Source organism: Cydia strobilella, chromosome 1 (genome assembly GCF_947568885.1).
Source record: "Cydia strobilella chromosome 1, ilCydStro3.1, whole genome shotgun sequence".
Lineage (NCBI taxonomy): Eukaryota > Metazoa > Arthropoda > Insecta > Lepidoptera > Tortricidae > Cydia > Cydia strobilella.
Window position 1 is genome coordinate 5,040,023 of NC_086041.1, and position 18,666 is coordinate 5,058,688.

Below are 18,666 nucleotides of genomic sequence, written 5' to 3' on the forward strand. Positions count from 1 at the left end.
AGCAACTTTATTTTTGAAACTACATTTTTTTACAACCTATTTGTATCCTAATTGCTCCAAAGGCACAGGCCTCCCTTTTCTTCCACTACTCGTCACGATTCGTTGCATTTAGCCATGTGAAATTGTTTATTAATATTTTTTCACCACGCCAGCTGATAAAGGCTCTCTTGATTGTTCAAGAAAGTTGCATTTTATCCACACGTGGGGCAAAGTAATCAATTGCAAATTTTGAGTTGTTGTTGGCTCGTAGATCATTTATTTTGAATCAATTTGCTTTGATTTTGCGAGTGTTGGTGTGGTGAAAATTTTTGTGTTTCACTCGGTGGCAAAATTTGTTTAACCCTCTCGTGCCTTGAAACCCTCGCAACGCTCAAGATTCCATTTTTCAAACCAACTTTGGAATCTTTCGCTTGCTCGGGTGTCAATATTAGCACGAGAGGTTAAACAACAACTTTGCCCCCTTGTATAAAACAAATAACTATTTGTCTTTATAAACTGAAATAGATGTCATATATTAAAGAAAAAGTGACGAAACCCTCCAGTGGTGAAGGCCGGATACGAACCGGCGTCTTTAGCAATCCGGGCTAACGCCTTGAACCCCTAGGCAACCCCGCCACGGCGGAACCGGTCCCAATTTCTTGAGTATATGCCATTTTACTAAGACTAGGCGTCTTTGACCAACTCTAAGGGCGAGCAGTACCTCCTATACGAATTCCTTACGGAATTACGATATTGCGAGAGAGATCCAGCCTTCACCACTGGAGGGCTTCGTCACTTTTTCTTTAATATATGACATCTAACACTTTAAACTCTCGAGTTTTGTACACATAATTAATGTCATTACCGGGTCTAACGCGATAAAATTTCATTATATACCTTTTTTCCGACGTTTCAAGTAGGTTGCACTAGCTGTGGTCGCGGAAAAAAGGTAAAATAATGAAATTTAATCGCGTTAGACCCGGTAATGACATTAATTATATATGACATCTATTTCAGTTTATAATTTATATATAGTAGTGTGACTCCTTAAAAAACACAAATCAAAAATATTTAATAAAACAATTTGATTTGTTCTCAAAGTTGTGTATTCTATTTTTATTCGTACACTTCGTTGGCTTAGTACACTAATTGCCTGCTGTTGAAATATCTTCTGGGTTGTTTATTAAATTATTTTTTTCTGTTGTCCAGGTACAAAAACAGATGGCCCGCGAGTACGAACAGCTAAAGGCAACGGTGGCCACGCTGCAGATGTTCCAGCATGAGGGAGAGAAGGCCATCACGCCTATGACTGGCAGTAAGTCCACTCTTATTTTAAATTATATCGAAAATGTACTGGTACAAACAGTTTTATGGGATTTAGAGTGTTTAGACCACACTTATGAACAAACCTATTGTTATAGATAGACTTTAAAACAGATATGCGCTCTTTACTGACCATCGTTGAAGCTTTGTCATTGCAGTAAGATTTAGGAATTGTCCCTTAACATTCTTAACAATGTGGACGATACTATTAGAAGTAATAGAATTAATTAAAATTTTCAGAAAATGTGCCATTTTCAATCAAAAGGGTACTTATTGTCGTTTGTCAATAAGGCGCTATTTCCATACAGCTTCAATTTGAAATCAACCTTATTGACAAGCGACAATGTGGTACCTTTTGGTTGAAAATGTTACAAATATTTTAATTTGTTTTTATTTTAAGTGGAAACACTCATTTATTTTAGTTTATAATGTGGACGATGGTACACGTTCTATGTTTCGTCGTCCATCCGTTGTTTTTGGAACGAAGTTCCTTATCGGACGGTTTGCGGATGGGGGGTTAGGCGAAAATAAGTGTAAGATTTTACCGTCACAGACCATATTACTGCGATAGATGCAAATGTTTGATATTGGCGTCACTTACCATATTACTGCGATAGATGCAAATGGTTGATATTGGCGTCACATACCATATTACTGCGATAGATGCAAATGTTTGATATTGGCGTCACATACCATATTACAGCGATAGATGCAAATGTTTGATATTGGCGTCACATACCATATTACTGCGATAGATGCAAATGTTTGAATTGGCGTCACATACCATACTAGTGCGATAGATGCAAATGTTAAATATTGGTGTCACAAGCCATACTAGAAAACAGAACAAAACAAAACCTAACAGAACAGAACCGAACACAACAGAACAAAACAGAGTACGAGAATGAGCACGCGCACGAGCATCAGCATGAACATGAACACGTCACGAGCACGAGAATGAGCACGAGCATGAACATGAACACGTCACCTTATAAACTGAAATAAATGAGTAAGTAGTGTTTCTACTTAAAATAAAAACAAATTAAAATATTCACCTTATCTTCGTTCCAACCGAGTGTTCCACGACACACCACTTTATTTTTACTCTTGCTCTTACGTCGTTTTCATTTCATTAGGGATAAATTATAAACTGTAATAGATGTCATATATTAAAGAAAAAGTGACGAAGCCCTCGCAAAAAAAAAAAACAAATCAAAACATTTAATAAAAATGTGACTATGTTTTCAATCAAAAGGTACCACATTGTCGCTTGTCGATAAGGTTGATTTCTAATTGATGCTATATGGAAATAGCGCCTTACTGACAAGCGACAATAAGTACCCTTTTGGTTGAAAATGGCACAAATAATTTGATTTGTTTCCAAAGTCGTTCATCATTAGGGATAAACAAGAAACAACATTGCATCACTTAAAAAACGCTCGTGCTCTATCCTTTTTTTGGTTTGAATGAACCCACCTATGAGTGTACAATTATGGGTTCAAAGTACCGTCACTACCTACTTTTTTAAATATAACAACATAAATTTTATCTTATCTTGTAAAAGGTAGCCCTTTTTGTGTGCACTTTGACCCACTAGAATCTTTTGTGTGTCTGGGTCGCCGCATACAAAAACTACCAGAATGAAGTCACGTTTTAAATGCTCCCATATAACTGAGGTAACAGTACTGTCACTACAATTATTGAGGTTAGATCTTGCATTCACTGCATCTCTCCGGTGTTTGGTCGCCGCCTCTCGGTGTCTTGTTTCCATCCTCACAAATGAAGCGTGCAATTAAGTTTCGTGTCACTTGTATTCCGATACTCTTCAAACAGGCATTTGTTTAATCAAATTTAAACGTTGTGAGACATACTAACATCACGGTTTAGGCTCACTTGTTTTAGTGTAAGGCCTGAGTGGACGCTCGAGTTGAGCGTGCAGCGGGGCGGGGCGTGCGGCGTGCATGTTAAACAAATGCAAACGTATAGGAGCGGCCTTAGTGCACGCTGCTCAAATGCCTCAAATCACACGTGAGCCCGACGCCACGCTGCACGCTCCGCCGAACGCTCCGCTTCGAGCGTCTAATCAGGCCTTACACTTAGTCACTCGCGCGACATGTCTAAACCGTGAAATTATATTTATTGCATTTGTTTACTTTAATAGCGGCAGAAACACCCGATAGTTCAGGTTCGAGTAGTGTAGACATTTGTTGCAATTAACCTTTTACTTGTGCTTGATGACGATCCTGACCATTGCACATTTTTCAGTCACCTTTTAACATTTTTTTAGAACGATTTATTTGTTAAATACGTCACGACTGAGACTTCAACCCACGTATCACTACATAGTATAAAACAAAGTCGCTTTTCCGCTGTCTGTCTGTCCCTATGTATGCTTAGATCTTTAAAACTACCCAACGGATTATTATGTTATAGGCACCCAGTAACCCTTGCATATCGATGGAACTCGGAACCAACTTACCTCTCATCAGGCGGGCAGTGAACCCCTTTATTTACTCCAAGTAATAAAACAATATATACTTATACATAATTGGAATCTCATTAAAATGCAAGAGAGTAATGTAATGATCTAGCACAGAACAAACGCAACCTTATCTGTCTGCGTTTAGTCCGTTTTGTAATCCATTTGCGCAATTTCGTTTAATCTCTTAAGTCGTATCACAATCCGTGGTGTAAACCACATCTTGGTGGCAAACAAACATACGAATCACTGGCCAAGGGCATGACGGTGGAAAAGAAGAAAAACGCCAAAAACTTTGATCTTAATTAAAATCATAGAGTAACTTATACTAGAGCGGTACTGTCATAGTAAATTTTGTAACCCCAGTAAATTCACTGCCATCTGTCGACACACTTTAAAACTAAAAATAAATATTTATAAAAATACGATAAAATGTATTTAAATATGGATAAATGATTTTTTTTATTTGCATTAATTATTTTTATGATTTTGACCCATGTTCTTTCACTGATATGCGTTAAAATTATAAATAACAAACGAAACCGTCAACGCCATCTATACGAGTGTAGGCCAAAACTAGTGGCGCCCTCTGATCGAGAATCAAATTTTCGTGATTTTCGAGGCACGTTTTTTCCTTAGACTGTATCCATCTATTACGGAGTTATATCTATCTTTGATTAAAATAAACTCCAATAACAGTTTGCGGCATAGAGTAACTTATCTATCTTTGGTTTGCGGTAATCAAATATTTCAATTTATTTAAGCCATACGCTTGTAACAGGCAAGTTGATATTATAACTAAAAGAATATTTCAATAATACGAGAGTAGACAAGAACCCTGCGTCATATGCCGTGTCAGACGTGTCCGTGTACCTAAATATTTAGTAACCCGTGTTGCAAGAAAATAAAGATAAACCTGCCAGCAATTCAGGATAGTTGCCTTGTACCTTGTTGACTATTTTTAAGGCATCCTGGATGTCTTGGAGCCATTTTAGGTGTCATTAGCTTACAAAAATTTTATTTAGTACGAAAACTGAAATGTTCAAAGCAAGAACACAATAAAAGAAGCAATTTTTCAGCCGACAGTACCGGAGGTGACGCGCAAAAGTCACTCCACTTATGCAAATGTAGTTCCACTCATTACGAATATTTGCCAACTGAACAATCATGTATCGTGCATGTATGTGTTCCAAATAGTTTCAAACTGGAGCACGCGGTTTTACTGCTCTAATATTCCATATTTCCTCCCTTGCTACGTCCGCCCCACTTTATAAGAAAATACGTTTGAGTTTACGTAGGTGGCTTGATTATAGGCTTCGCACCACCATTAGTAAGAAACTTAGTTCTAAGTATGATTTCATTGCTAATATACATGCGCATCAGATACACAGTAAAATTAAAAACTCTTAGATAATATAGTAATTTATCTAAATTTTTGCCGCTCCGCTAATCTAGTAGTTTATTATTCTTATTCTTACCATGTTAAAATAGGAGACACCTTCAGTTACAAAGTTCTGGTGACAGAGGGCACGGGCCCACACTATTCTCCTCAGATCTTCTTGTTTTCCTGCAGAACAGAAGGATAAAATTATATTATTAAATAATTTTAAACATTACACCAGGTAAACGTAGGTATAATTCGTAGATATATTATTATTGCCTCTTGAGTAATAAGACAACCTAAATCTCGTACTAGTAAATACATAATTGGAGCATCGTGTACTCAGGCGAATGTAGACCGGTCCGGCCAAGACGGCGGGCCGGCACAACAATAGGATAAGGAAAACAAAATGCTGTATCGATCAGTGCAATGGTGTCGATTTGTAGGTTTCCGTACCCAAAGGATAAGAACGGGACCCTATTACTAAGACTTCACTGTCCGTCTGTCTGTCACCAGGCTTTATCTTATGAACCGTGATAGCTGGACAGTTGAAATTTTCACAGATGATGTATTTCTGTTGCTATAACAACAAATACTAAAAAATACGAAACCCTCGGTGGGCGAGTCCGACTCGCACTTGTCCGGTTTTTATGAAAAATTGCTAAAATATCCAAGTAATCCTAAGAAATGCCTGCCATTTGCCATGACTGAAAACCTCAATGAAAATGAATTTCCGGCTTTTGCCATTCACCACCCGCTCGGCTGGCTGCGGTTCTTATGGAAATTGAATCAACTATAGCTAATTATCCATGCACGATTCCGACAGGCTAATAGTTCCGTTTGCATTCAGTGCATAATAAGGACGTTATGGTAATAGTGTCTTATTTATGCATTGGAGTTATAAACGCCTGCATAAGTTCTAGCACAGGTTACGAATGCAAGCAACTAACAGATGCAAGCAATAAAGGTGGATATTTTTTTATAGTTGTATCCGAAAACCTACATAATGTGTAGTCAGTCTACTTACCGCTACTTAACTCTGAGTATGGTATTAAAAAATAGTACTAATGTGATAGCTTCGTTTGTGGCTCCTAGCTAATATTGTTTATCAGTATAAACGCGAATTGAGTTAGAAACGAGAAAATACTGTGTCGCCAAAAATCCATAGGTAAGATTTTTACCCTTGCCTCCAAGTTTTCTTAAAAAAATAATGTTGTGTCAATTCATTCTCTTAAGAGTCCCCGGCAAACTCGGCCGAATTTCGCCTTCCATACAAACGGAGTTTCGTTCTCATTTTAAAACTACGAGTTGGAGTGAAACCTTGCACATACAATGACATGAGGTATATCTAGGTCTGTAATTAGTTTATATAGCTCCAGTTTATACTCGTAAAACCAACTAAATAGAGCAGAAACAAGTTTTGTATGAAAAACTTAAATTCGCTGTATTTTTTAAACTATGATATCTGAAGAAATAAAACTGTGAAAACGGATTATATCGCGTATATTGAATTTATAATACATCCCGACGTTTCGAACCCTTTACAGCGTTCGTGGTCAACGGGTGACACCCCGTAAATAATCCGTTTTCATAGTTTTATTTCATGAGTAACTATCGCGGTAACCGAAGACAATATTATATGATATCTGAAGCTACATAAACTAATTACATACATAGATATACCTTATCCTATTGGAAGTACAAAGTTTCAGAGCAATTTAGCTAGTCGTTTTAAAATGAGAGCTCAACTACGTTTGCATGGAGAACCGAGCATCCCGGGGACCGGGGGATAAGTGCACTGAAACTTGCAGTTTTTTTAAAATTGTGATACCATAATATTGTCTTCGGTTACCGCGATAGTTACTCATGAAATAAAACTATGAAAACGGATACCATGATCCGTGGATTTTTGTGATACCATGTTAAATGTAATTCTATAGACTGCTAATGTCCTCACCTTACTACAGCAACAAAATGCGAAGCTGTTTTACGTCCCTCGGTAACCTGGGCCAGTCTTATTAGTTATCTGCTCATAATTAAGTTCGTCCCACGCCTAACTTTGAGCAAGATTACGACATAAGTTATGCAGTGTCCGAAACTGCGCCGTTTGATGTGTTTAGCGCACGTTGGCTTCACGATCACTTTACTGTCGTTAAATCAATCGTGATAGGAATGGGAATAGGCTGCCTAGGCTAAAGTCTTGTCACATAGCAAAAACCTACTACTGCACGTACTATAAAATAAATGGTCAATAATTACCTCTAATTACTCCTATCGACGTAAGGACTGACCAGTAATTGGCTGGACAAAAATGTGGATTGCCTTGTGCAAAGGAAGCTGATGAGTGTTTTTTTGTTCACAATCACACACTCACACAGTGCCAGGCTGCCAGGCTGGGCTGTCAAGTCAACGACGTTCTTAAGACAACGAGCCACGTTATGTTAGTAAGCCTTACAAACAAATCGCGACGTAGTTACACTAGTTACTTTTCTACTATATGAAGACCTTATATTACAGTAAATTCTCTGGATGTGCTCCCTTATCACGGGCTACTTTATTTATATTTATTTATTTATATATTAATTTGCTTGCAAACGTCGGAATTCAGTACTTTCTGGTTTTATAATTGGCCAATCAAGAAATATCCGGTTTCTATTAGGTATTCGGCTAGGTTTTCAGATATTCGGTATTCGGCCTCATCCCAAAGAACCGAAAGGGTAAACGAATACTCAGTATTAGACGAAATCACTATTCGTGGTGGGGACTACGTGTCTTGCTTTCAAGTTTCAACACGTCAAAAGCACATCGTCAGAATAAGTGTCATCTGTAATGCGAAGGAAGGTACTTAACGGCGACGGAAACTTATCGACACGATATCGTGCAAGCGTGCAACGTGACATGATGTATTTAAACTTAAATGCTGATCGTGGTTCGATCGCGCTCGTAAGCTGACTGAAATGCATATGGATTGTGCGCGACCACCGCAGTTGACATGTGCATCATGGACAGTTTGAAGTAATACCTTAGTGCTTAGAACAATAACGCAAAGAGGCCTAGCTAGGTATACAAATAAGCTAGTGTGAAAATTAGTACTACCATTGACGACACAGTCAAACTAAACTTTTGCACTATTACAACTGAAATAAAATAAAAAATCACTTTAAATTGCATTGTAAACGCAAAGGTTTCAAGATATGTAAAAATCGAAAAATGGGACCTTCAAACCCCCCTCTCCACCTTGGCTCAAGAGCTACGGCCGGAGACTTTTGATATGTTCACCTCCTAACTAAAACTAGTCCAAACAAAGTTACGAAGTGGAAAATTGTGTTCTAAGCATTTCCCTATATACCTTCTTGTTGCTGGGCCTATAAGTACACAACAGTCGTCTCCAAGAATAAACACGCGACAAATTAATATAATACTTAACTATAATTTATTGGAAAATCCTTAAATTTTGCACGCAATCGAATGGTCGTAGCGACTTTGGCTTACCATATTGTTATAGAAGAGGACATGACAATATTGTAAGATGATGTCCTTTTTATTATTGCAAGTTAAAATAAACCTTAAAACTTAGATTACATACGGTTCACATTTTCTCTCAAAACGCTGACAAGTGTCGTTTTTCCACTAAAGCTCTGAAATCTGATTGAAGCTATCGAATGGAACCAATATAGACAAAACCAATTAAGTCTTCGCCTTTAAAGATCGTACGCACGTCATTCAGGTGGGCTATTCTATCGTTTAAACAACACGGCATTGTTCTTCGGAATCTGACAAGAAACAAGTTCATTCCAAACCCGAATCGAGCCGACCGAACTGACCAGTACCGAATACTGGGGAGTCGTTTGAAAATATGGTAGATAAAAGTAGGAGTAGGCAAAAATTTTGAACAGACAGCTCATTGTATATTGTATCCAATCCCCCTACAGAAGGCTTGGATACCTCCTTATGTACTCAAAGTAATCCAAGGAAACTAGCCATTTGCCATCTTCTGTTCTGTGCCACAGAAGAAAGATATCGCCGCGCCGAGAACAATTAAGAGGAGAAATAATTCTTATCTACCTTTTGGTTTGCTTTGTGAGCAAGGATTACTATGATTTGTAACGGCCATGCTTAGGAAATTACTGTAAGGTGATTGCCTTTTAATAAATACCCTCGTTAGGGACGATTGAAAGCTTAAATGTGCTGTCACTAACATCATACTCCCTTACCTTTTCCAACATATAAGTAACCAGGCACCGGTCCGGTATCCCCTTCAAGGGTTTTGGAACGGGTATTTCGTAAGGCATGGCTTACCAAACCCGTTGCTAACTAAAACCCTTTCATTTGGCTTTTTAAGCGCTTCATAATACGGGTAAACTGAACACCCGTTCTTAAGCGCTAACCTCTTGAAGGGGTATCGATTATAAATTATAACGCTTATGCCATTTTAAACTTTCTCTTCGTAAAAATTGAATCGAATATTGCTCGTTTATGTTTAAAGTGAAGGACTGGGTGTCTAGCTCGTTGACTGCACAGGTGTCATAATTTTTTGAATTAGGAAGGGTTTTTCATTTTAGCGGTATCCCTGAACGGGAAACCTCTTCCTAGACTAGAGCTAATGTCAAATGAACGGGTAAGCAATTTAATTCAAAGGGAAAGCCAATCGTTAGGGCTATTCGATAAACGACTAAGCCATTTAAAGGCTATTTTCTGGCAAGGGGTGGACGGGTCCCTGTAAGTAACTTCATATCCTATTATGTTAATTGTTCATCATCACCATCTCAATAGAAAACACAATAGCGTCGAAGATTAGCCCAGGCCCTAGGTTGAAATGTTAATCGGCTTTGACCTTCGACTGGGCGCGCGTAATGGGCGCATTATGTCAACCGCGGTAACAATGGACGGACAGGAAGGGAAAGGTTTGTCGTCTGCCTATTTAAGGTGAGCAGGGCTGGCTTGCCAATGCACAAAGACACCTAGTTCCAGGGTATACTACAAAAAATCGTTTTCTAGGAGAGAGTTCAGCAATCATCATTTGGGGTATCAAATTCCGCTCGGGCTATATAGTTTGTAAAATCCTTGTTAAATTATGTATTGATATGCAAGCAAGTCTTAGATCTGCTTCACGCTTAATGATTATTTATTATTAATGACCTATATGTATACTACTTATGTATTAAATGGTTCGGTCATATAGCATTCAACGAAAATAGCTACTAATGCTATGACAATTCTTTAGATAGGCGATCTGGACAGTCAATCTGTTTTCCATTATTCATTAGTAACGAGCGACTATTATTCGATTTGGATTTGAATACGTACAGATCACAACCCTGCGCTACTACTACTACTAAACAAAGAAACATAAGCGATATGGTACAAAAAGAATCCTTGAATTTCGGGAACTTGTCGATAGTTTATTGACCCGCACTATTATCTTACCCGTATACCTTTTTACTCCGTTTTTTTGTACCTCACAACGGACCTTAGTATTCTTTAGTATCATTTCGGAACACGAACTGGGTTGTTGAGGGAATTCTGAAAATGTTTTATGATTGGTTGGCCTTCTATTTTCCGTGAGCGGTCTACCAGAAGCTGGATATAGTTATTCTAAGATTCCTAATATGCACCGATCAGTTGGGTTCATGATCAGATAAATATAGGCTCATTTGAAGATTATTAGGACTTCTTTTCCGATACTTCGCTCGCCGTGAAACTTTTTGATAACATTTGGAAGTGATATTTAACTTTAAAGTGTTTGCTGCAATCGTACACGCTTTACATGTTTGTAGTCACTATAACTTTAAAAAACCGGCCAAGTGCGAGTCGGACTCGCGCACGAAGGGTTCCGTACCATTACAGAAAAAAACAGCAAAAAAAATCACGTTTGTTGTATGGGAGCCCCATTTAAATTTTTATATTATTCTGTTTTTAGTATTTGTTGTTATAGCGGCAACAGAAATACATCATCTGTGAAAATTTCAACTGTCTAGCTATCACGGTTCATGAGATACAGCCTGGTGACAGACAGACAGACGGACAGCGGAGTCTTAGTAATAGGGTCCCGTTTTTACCCTTTGGGTACGGAACCCTAAAAAGTTCATGAACGCATTTAATTATTTAAGTAGACGTTAAATTGATTGCGATGCAAGGTCAATACCGCGTCGCTACTGTCGCAGTAAAAAACTTAATGTTCTCTATATTTATTCGTTTGTAGCTTCTTGCGGCACTAAAAAAACAAATACTATAAAAAGTTGTATAATTTGTCCAATTACTGCCTAAGAAGCAGGACCAACGTGTAATTTAACAACTGCAAAGTTCCAAACACAATCTGAACTACAAAAACTGTGTCATTAAGACGGGTAAAGATTAAAATCGAGGTAAAGGGACCAAGACGTTGACTTCAGAATTACGACGCTTACGAAGCCAAAAACCTGATGTTAATAAAAACAGTTATGCAATATGGTTTTATGTCACTTTCAATTTTGTTGGCACAGGCTCTCAAACGTGGCGGGGTAATCGGCCGTGACGGACAGATGAAATCGACTTTCCCATTTGCATTATAATCGTTATTAAATGATCCATGTTGTACGTTCAATACTGCTATCGGAGAACGATAGCGGCTCTTCGCTTCACCACGTTCTCATTTTTACTAGGAATTTGGTGTTAGAGTTAGTTAGAGTTACGATACCTACAGGACAAGTTTATTCACGAGATTTCGTTCTTAGCTGTCAATATTTTTGTATACAATCGGCGCCAACTCTTCCAAAACAAATGTAAACAGCATCATAACCTTTAAAGAATGTCTTTATACCACATGGATATATGGATAAGCAACTATTGGCCTTCGCCTGAATTCAGACTTGCAATTTCAACATAAATAAAACATTTCCTTTAATGGAAGCACAATTGCTTTGTCGTAACCCGAACAATGCAATACGCTCGATGTTACATATCTTGCGCCCGGGCTTGCTCTCCGCAAACTCTTTCTCTTTCTACATTGCCTAACAACAGTAGAGTGAATGGGACAGAATTTAGAATGTAACAACCCTTCTCCAGTCGAACTGCATTATCAGAACAATCGGATCAGTTATTAAAGGCATATTTGTCACAGCTTTTAGCCAGGCTGCCTTTCACTAGCCTAGATACGAAAACTCGGGAAACGTACCCGCCCACGTTATTTTGATGAATGGTTTGTGTGGTTACGTGTTTTGGAGAAGGTTAACTACACGTATTCACAATTGAGTGTACACGTGTTTGCCGCAAACACACGAAAGAGCAAGGAAAAGGTAAGGAAAGGGTAGGGTAAAGGTAAGGGGAAGGGTAATGTAAGTGTAGGTACCTACACTTTTTACTGAGATAAGTCGGTCTTGGTGAAAAAGCATAACTTTACTCGGTCTTGATAAAAATTATATACAACCAATTATTTCGCAGCGTTTGTAGTATTGATAATCACAACAATTAAAAAATCAGACGAACAGACTGTTCAATATAAAATTATGAATTAATGATACTAAGAAGATAGCACAATGACAAGTCAAATGGCAAGAGGTCAGCGAACGGTAGAGCACTGATATACACAAAATGCGTACTGTCATTTTTTCTAAACACCAAAAACCACGCTGCATTAATATCGTCTAGAGCTGTCTCACGCTTGTCTTCGTAACGGTTATTAGCTTCGATGTTTGTGCGTCAGTGGCGGGAGGAAATGTCAGGACAGCGTCATTACGGGGAAATGACATTTACTTGATTTGGAACACGGTCAAGAGAGTGTTTTGACAATAAAGACATCTAAATTGGACGGGCCGACGGACTGGCGCGCTGATGTTCTAAACCTCAATTGGAGACACTTTAATATCTTCCAATCCATAGAATGTCTAGATACCCCGTAGACGACCGTACATCATGGCCTATAATTCATGGGTAACGTAGGTCGTATCAGTTATTTAATAATAAATGTTATATTTGACCTTTCAGATTAAATTAAATCTTGTATACATAATAAGGGGCCAATTGACACATTCAACGTGGAATTAACCGCGAAAGTTTCTGTATCTGTGACACAAGAAACCCTTGTAACTCTCACTTCACAACCATGCAGCGGAAATACGTTCCAAAATTAAAGCATAATATTTAAATTAATTAACTTCTCAAATTTTGGGCTACCTGCAACATGACTTGCACAAACTACAACAATGAATTCTAATTAAATGTAACATCCAAAAAATCTACAAGTCACCCGTGAAACATTAAAAGTTGATAAGCTCCATTAATACCCCTAAACACAAGGTCGTGTATCCGAATTCGTGCACAGTTAGATCGAGATGAACTGTACCGGCATAGTTCTTTTGTTTTGGCTATTAGTGTTTACCGTAAGTTCGACGCAAAACGAATCGGTTCGCGGGGGGCCGATTAACTGTACTTGTGCCAGGATCGCTCTGGTTCTAACGGATTTTCTAGAGATTTAAAAACAATTGACTTGCATGTATTGATTTAGGTATATTCGTCCTTGGGCATCCGTTGCATTTCTGTAGTTAGTGCTTAACTCCTTAACAATTGGTGACCGAAGGATTGTTATTAGTTAGCTTGAACATCAGCAATAGGAAGGAGATACAAATATGGCTGCAATAATCTGCATATATAGTGCATTTCTTCTTACATTATTATTCATTATCATCATAATTTTAAGAGCCTGGCTCTTGTCGGTGGAGTAATCGCCATTCATACGTTACTACGTAGATTTTTTCTTTAATTTGGTCCAAAAACGCACGTCTCGGTCTTCCTCTGCTCTTCAATCATAGACTTTATGTAAAGTATCGTGCCGTATCAGGTGCCCCAACATGTTTCCTCTTCTGTTTTCAATGGTTCTCACCAGAGATTTCTTCTCACCTACCAAATCTAATACTTCCGTGTTTGTTTTCCTCTTTTTCCAGCTTATACCTTCCATTCTTCTCCATGTCCACATTTCAAAAGTGCTTAATATGTCTCTATTACGCTGGTTTATATGTCCACGTCTCGCTTTCAAAGTGTTGTTGCGTGTTATAATGCTTCCTAAATATTAAACCTTGTTTTACTTATTCAATTAGTCTAGGTATTTCTGATTTTTATAGGATCTATTTTGTAATAGGATACCTACTTTTTATACCAAAATTTGACCCCTGAAAAGAATCCGGCTCAAACAAAGGGAATCAAAAAGCTTAGACACCCATGCTTATTAAGTATCTTAAGAAGCGCATTTTTTTCCAATTCAAACTTCAAGTTTCATTTTCTATGTAAGTTCATTTACTCCTGCCCGTATCAATATCATCATATACATAATAAATTCTACCATGTTACTGTTGCTAGCTCATCTATACGGACGTAAACTATCTCAAATTACGATAAGATAATAATGAAACAGATATAATGATTGTTCTAGCACAAACTACGATGCTCACATGATATCACAGGACCCTTTGTTGTAGTGTATCGATAAATGATAACTTAATTACGTTACTGATAACGTCGTGCGACGCCATAACATAATAACAGAAGCTGTGTTGTGAAATAATACATAAACAAATATACCTAATGGATTTTACATGATGGACGTATATTAAATGCTAAAGGAGAACTAACTATTTCTTCTGACGAATAGAATGCGAAGCCACGTGTTTTATTTCTAGTAGTGTTGTTGTTTGGTACATCAATATGTGTATATTTTTTGGCAAAAATATAACTATCGTAGGAATTCACGCAAATAGTTCTTATTCTTATCTATCTGCATGAAGTGAAAATTAACATGTATTGTTTGAAGTAAAAACTGAAATCATGGGTTGTCCTGTGTAACATCGAGAATTGTTTGAAATAAGATGTGCCTAGAATGTGACAAAGTTGTTTTAAAAGTTATTTTATATTGGTTATCAAGGCGTTTCTACAGGCGATAAGTCTTCAATTATAAGTTACCCAGACCCCTCACGTTTGCCATTGTTGCAGATTACGATGACTTCCCAACGCGAGACCAGATGTGGGGCCCGGCCCCGCACGAGCTCGACCCTGACATATGGCCGCCGCCGCCGGACCGGGACCCCAATGCTTGGCCCTCGCCCACCAGCGTCGAACACAAGTCAGTATCAGTACACCCTAATTATCGGAATATCGAGAGGTCAGAGGAGTTAATAAATCATAGCTAACTCCTAGTCCTATCCCTTAAACTTAATTTTTTCCAACTTGAAGATTTTCTAAGGAGTTCGGCGTATTCATGACTAAAATAAAAGCTACCAAAGTTTCAATGCTATACTACGTTATACTATACTTGGTGTTTGGGTAACTTATTCACCCTTTTTTAGGGTTCCGTACCCAAATAGTAAAAAACTGGACCCTATTACTAACACTCCGCCGTCCGTCTATCCGTCTGTCTGTCACCAGGCTGTATCTCATGAACCGTGATAGCTAGACAGTTGAAATTTTCACAGATGATGTATTTCTGTTTCCGCTATAACAACAAATATTTAAAAAGTACGGAACCTTCGGTGCGCGAGTCCGGCTCGCACTTGGCCGGTTTTTTTAAATACGCTTCCTTATAATAAGACGTGCAAGTATAGCAAGCAAGCATTTTTGTTTTGCATTAAGATATTACCAATATCTTATTCCACCGCATCTAAAAAGTGCATTATGTACTTTATTTGTGCCAAAATCATTGTGTTTGACAAGGTAAACTTCTTGTCATCTCGACCTCATCACCATAAATTATCTATTTACTAACTTCTAAACTCGTCTCTTCCAGAGGTCCTCCGCCCCTGCGCTCGGCGCGCAACAACCCCCGCACCGCCCCGAACAAGAAACCAACCGGCAAGCAAGCATCCACGTCGCAACGCAAAACTTCTGACGTTCGGAACCCTAAGCTCGCGGCCAACAAGAACCACAGTCACAGTGGTACGCCATGACAGCCATGATAATGTATCTTTAATCTCTTTATCATCATTGGCCACAGCATCTTGACAGATGATTGTTGCAGCGACAGTTTATTATGAAGGAGAGGTCTGGAAGTGTCGTGCTGCGATTGGACTTTACAGCCACAGGAAGAGATGTGCCGCACCTCCGATCTCCGACGGCGCACAGACCTCTTCTTCATAATAATCTCTTTATACAAGCCAAGAAACCAACCTTGAAGCAAGCACGTCGCATGGCAAGACCTTAGACGTACGGAACCCTAAGCTCGCGGCGAACAAAAATCTTTTAATATTAAAATTTCGCAAACAGCTCATATATTCGCCTCGATTTGCGCGAATGCTGACCGTTTCTAAAATGATATACCTACTTTATGTAATGTAGTCTAGAAGCCGGCGTCTAGCTAGCATTGCAGTCCAAGTCGTTTTATGCTTGTAACACCTTACTGTATTATAAACATATCTACAATGAAATAAAGAATAAACTGCTACTTTGTTTAAACACGATCCTACTACAAACACGTTGACTGATGAGATTGATACGATGGACCACCGCTGAAGGGAGTCCACTGTCCAGGGGTCTTCGGAATAGAAGAGAAATCATTGTAGCATTGTCCGTTTTTAGGGTTCCGTACCCAAAGGGTAAAAACGGGACCCTATTACTAAGACTTTGCTGTCTATCTGTCTGTCCGTCTGTCACCAGGCTGTAGGTATGACCCGTGATAGCTAGACAGTTGAAATTTTCACAGATGATCTACTTCTGTTGCCGCTATAACAACAAATACTAAAAACAGAATAAAATAAATATTTAAGTGGGGCTCCCATACAAGAAACGTGTTTTTTTTTTGTCTTTTTTTGCGTTTTGGCACGGAACCCTTCGTGCCCGAGTACGACTCGCACTTGCCGGTTTTTTTAGAGCTCACATAAATAGGCAGTAACGGGAGTAACGTGTAGAAACGTTACTCATACACACGGTTGCCCATTGTTGCATCGCGATGACGTAGAAAATCCATAACAGTTTCATCGGTTGTCTATTGTTAAATATAATTTTCAACTCTTTGCATCCATATCAGTTTAAAAACTTTCATAAAAACTACAGTTAACGATACAAAATATCTTATGTTCACAGCAAGGTCAAAAGAGTCGAACAGCAAAGAGCCCGCCGGCGGCAAAGACAAACAGGACCGCGACAACAACAACGGCGACACAGACGACGAGAAACACAACAAGGAAGACGAGCGGCGGTTCGAGCCGGCCGCGTCCTGCGACGGCGACCTCGTGGACATGCTCGGTGAGTCTCCAAACATACACGACTCAAAAAGGACCGCGACAACAACAACGGCGACACAGACGACGAGAAACACAACAAGGAAGACGAGCGGCGGTTCGAGCCGGCCGCGGCTTGCGACGGCGACCTCGTGGACATGCTCGGTGAGTCTCCAAACATACACGACACACAAACAGGACCGCGACAACAACAACGGCGACACAGACGACGAGAAACACAACAAGGAAGACGAGCGGCGGTTCGAGCCGGCCGCGGCTTGCGACGGCGACCTCGTGGACATGCTCGGTGAGTCTCCAAACATACACGACACACAAACAGGACCGCGACAACAACAACGGCGACACAGACGACGAGAAACACAACAAGGAAGACGAGCGGCGGTTCGAGCCGGCCGCGGCTTGCGACGGCGACCTCGTGGACATGCTCGGTGAGTCTCCAAACATACACGACACACAAACAGGACCGCGACAACAACAACGGCGACACAGACGACGAGAAACACAACAAGGAAGACGAGCGGTGGTTCGAGCCGGCCGCGGCCTGCGACGGCGACCTCGTGCACTTGCTCGGTGAACTCATATACCTACCTCTTAATTGGCTAATCGTAAACCTTATTGCGACGGGATAAGGTCCACCGGTGGTCGGTTTTAAGCTAGTGCATATCGTTATACACGACTTAACAGGAGACTGCGGCCGTCAGTCCTCAAGAGCTGATGTTAAGCCTATCTATCCTTAACAACATTTCTGGCTTTACATTCCCAGCTAAATCTTCTATGGAAACTTATAAAAACAAAATTTCTGCCTTAAGTCTGACCCTAATCAGATAGAAAATATCAAGGACAATTGGAATAAAAATACAGCGAAGAATACGGCGTTCAACCTCTACTACTCATTTATTTTTATTTATTCCGTTAATTTTCAATCAAAAATATACTTACTTAATTAGCATTTGTTCGACATTTTTTCGTCACGAGTATATTCTGTTTCGACACTGTCGAAGATACTGCACTGATTTTTGCTCCGATATAAATAACGCAGACCCTCCACATGAACTTAATCCCTCTTGAATAACGTACATTCATGTGCGCTGGTTCAAGTGGGCTTAAACTAAGCCTTTGAGTCCTCTGACGATTGCATCTGGAACAGCTTAAAGCAGTTAACATTGGACCACACAAGATGGTTCAAGGAACAAGAAGCCTTTCCCATTTTTTGTGTGTTAAATGCTTGACTGAATTACGAGTTTTAAAATTTCAAGATATTTTTCAAGACAAAGACCCAACATGTTCATCGTCGGTAGTTATAA

General features: G+C 39.2%; 1 protein-coding gene across 1 annotated transcript in view; it reads left to right on the forward strand.

The window, feature by feature from the left end:
• Positions 1–18,666, forward strand: part of LOC134754344 (katanin p60 ATPase-containing subunit A-like 1) — a 41,925-nt gene that overhangs the window by 15,218 nt on the left and 8,041 nt on the right. Inside the window, exons 2-5 of the mRNA XM_063690665.1 lie at positions 1,189–1,294; positions 15,123–15,252; positions 15,913–16,061; positions 17,205–17,366. Coding sequence (XP_063546735.1) covers positions 1,189–1,294; positions 15,123–15,252; positions 15,913–16,061; positions 17,205–17,366 — 547 coding nt within the window. The remainder of the gene's footprint in view (positions 1–1,188; positions 1,295–15,122; positions 15,253–15,912; positions 16,062–17,204; positions 17,367–18,666) is intronic.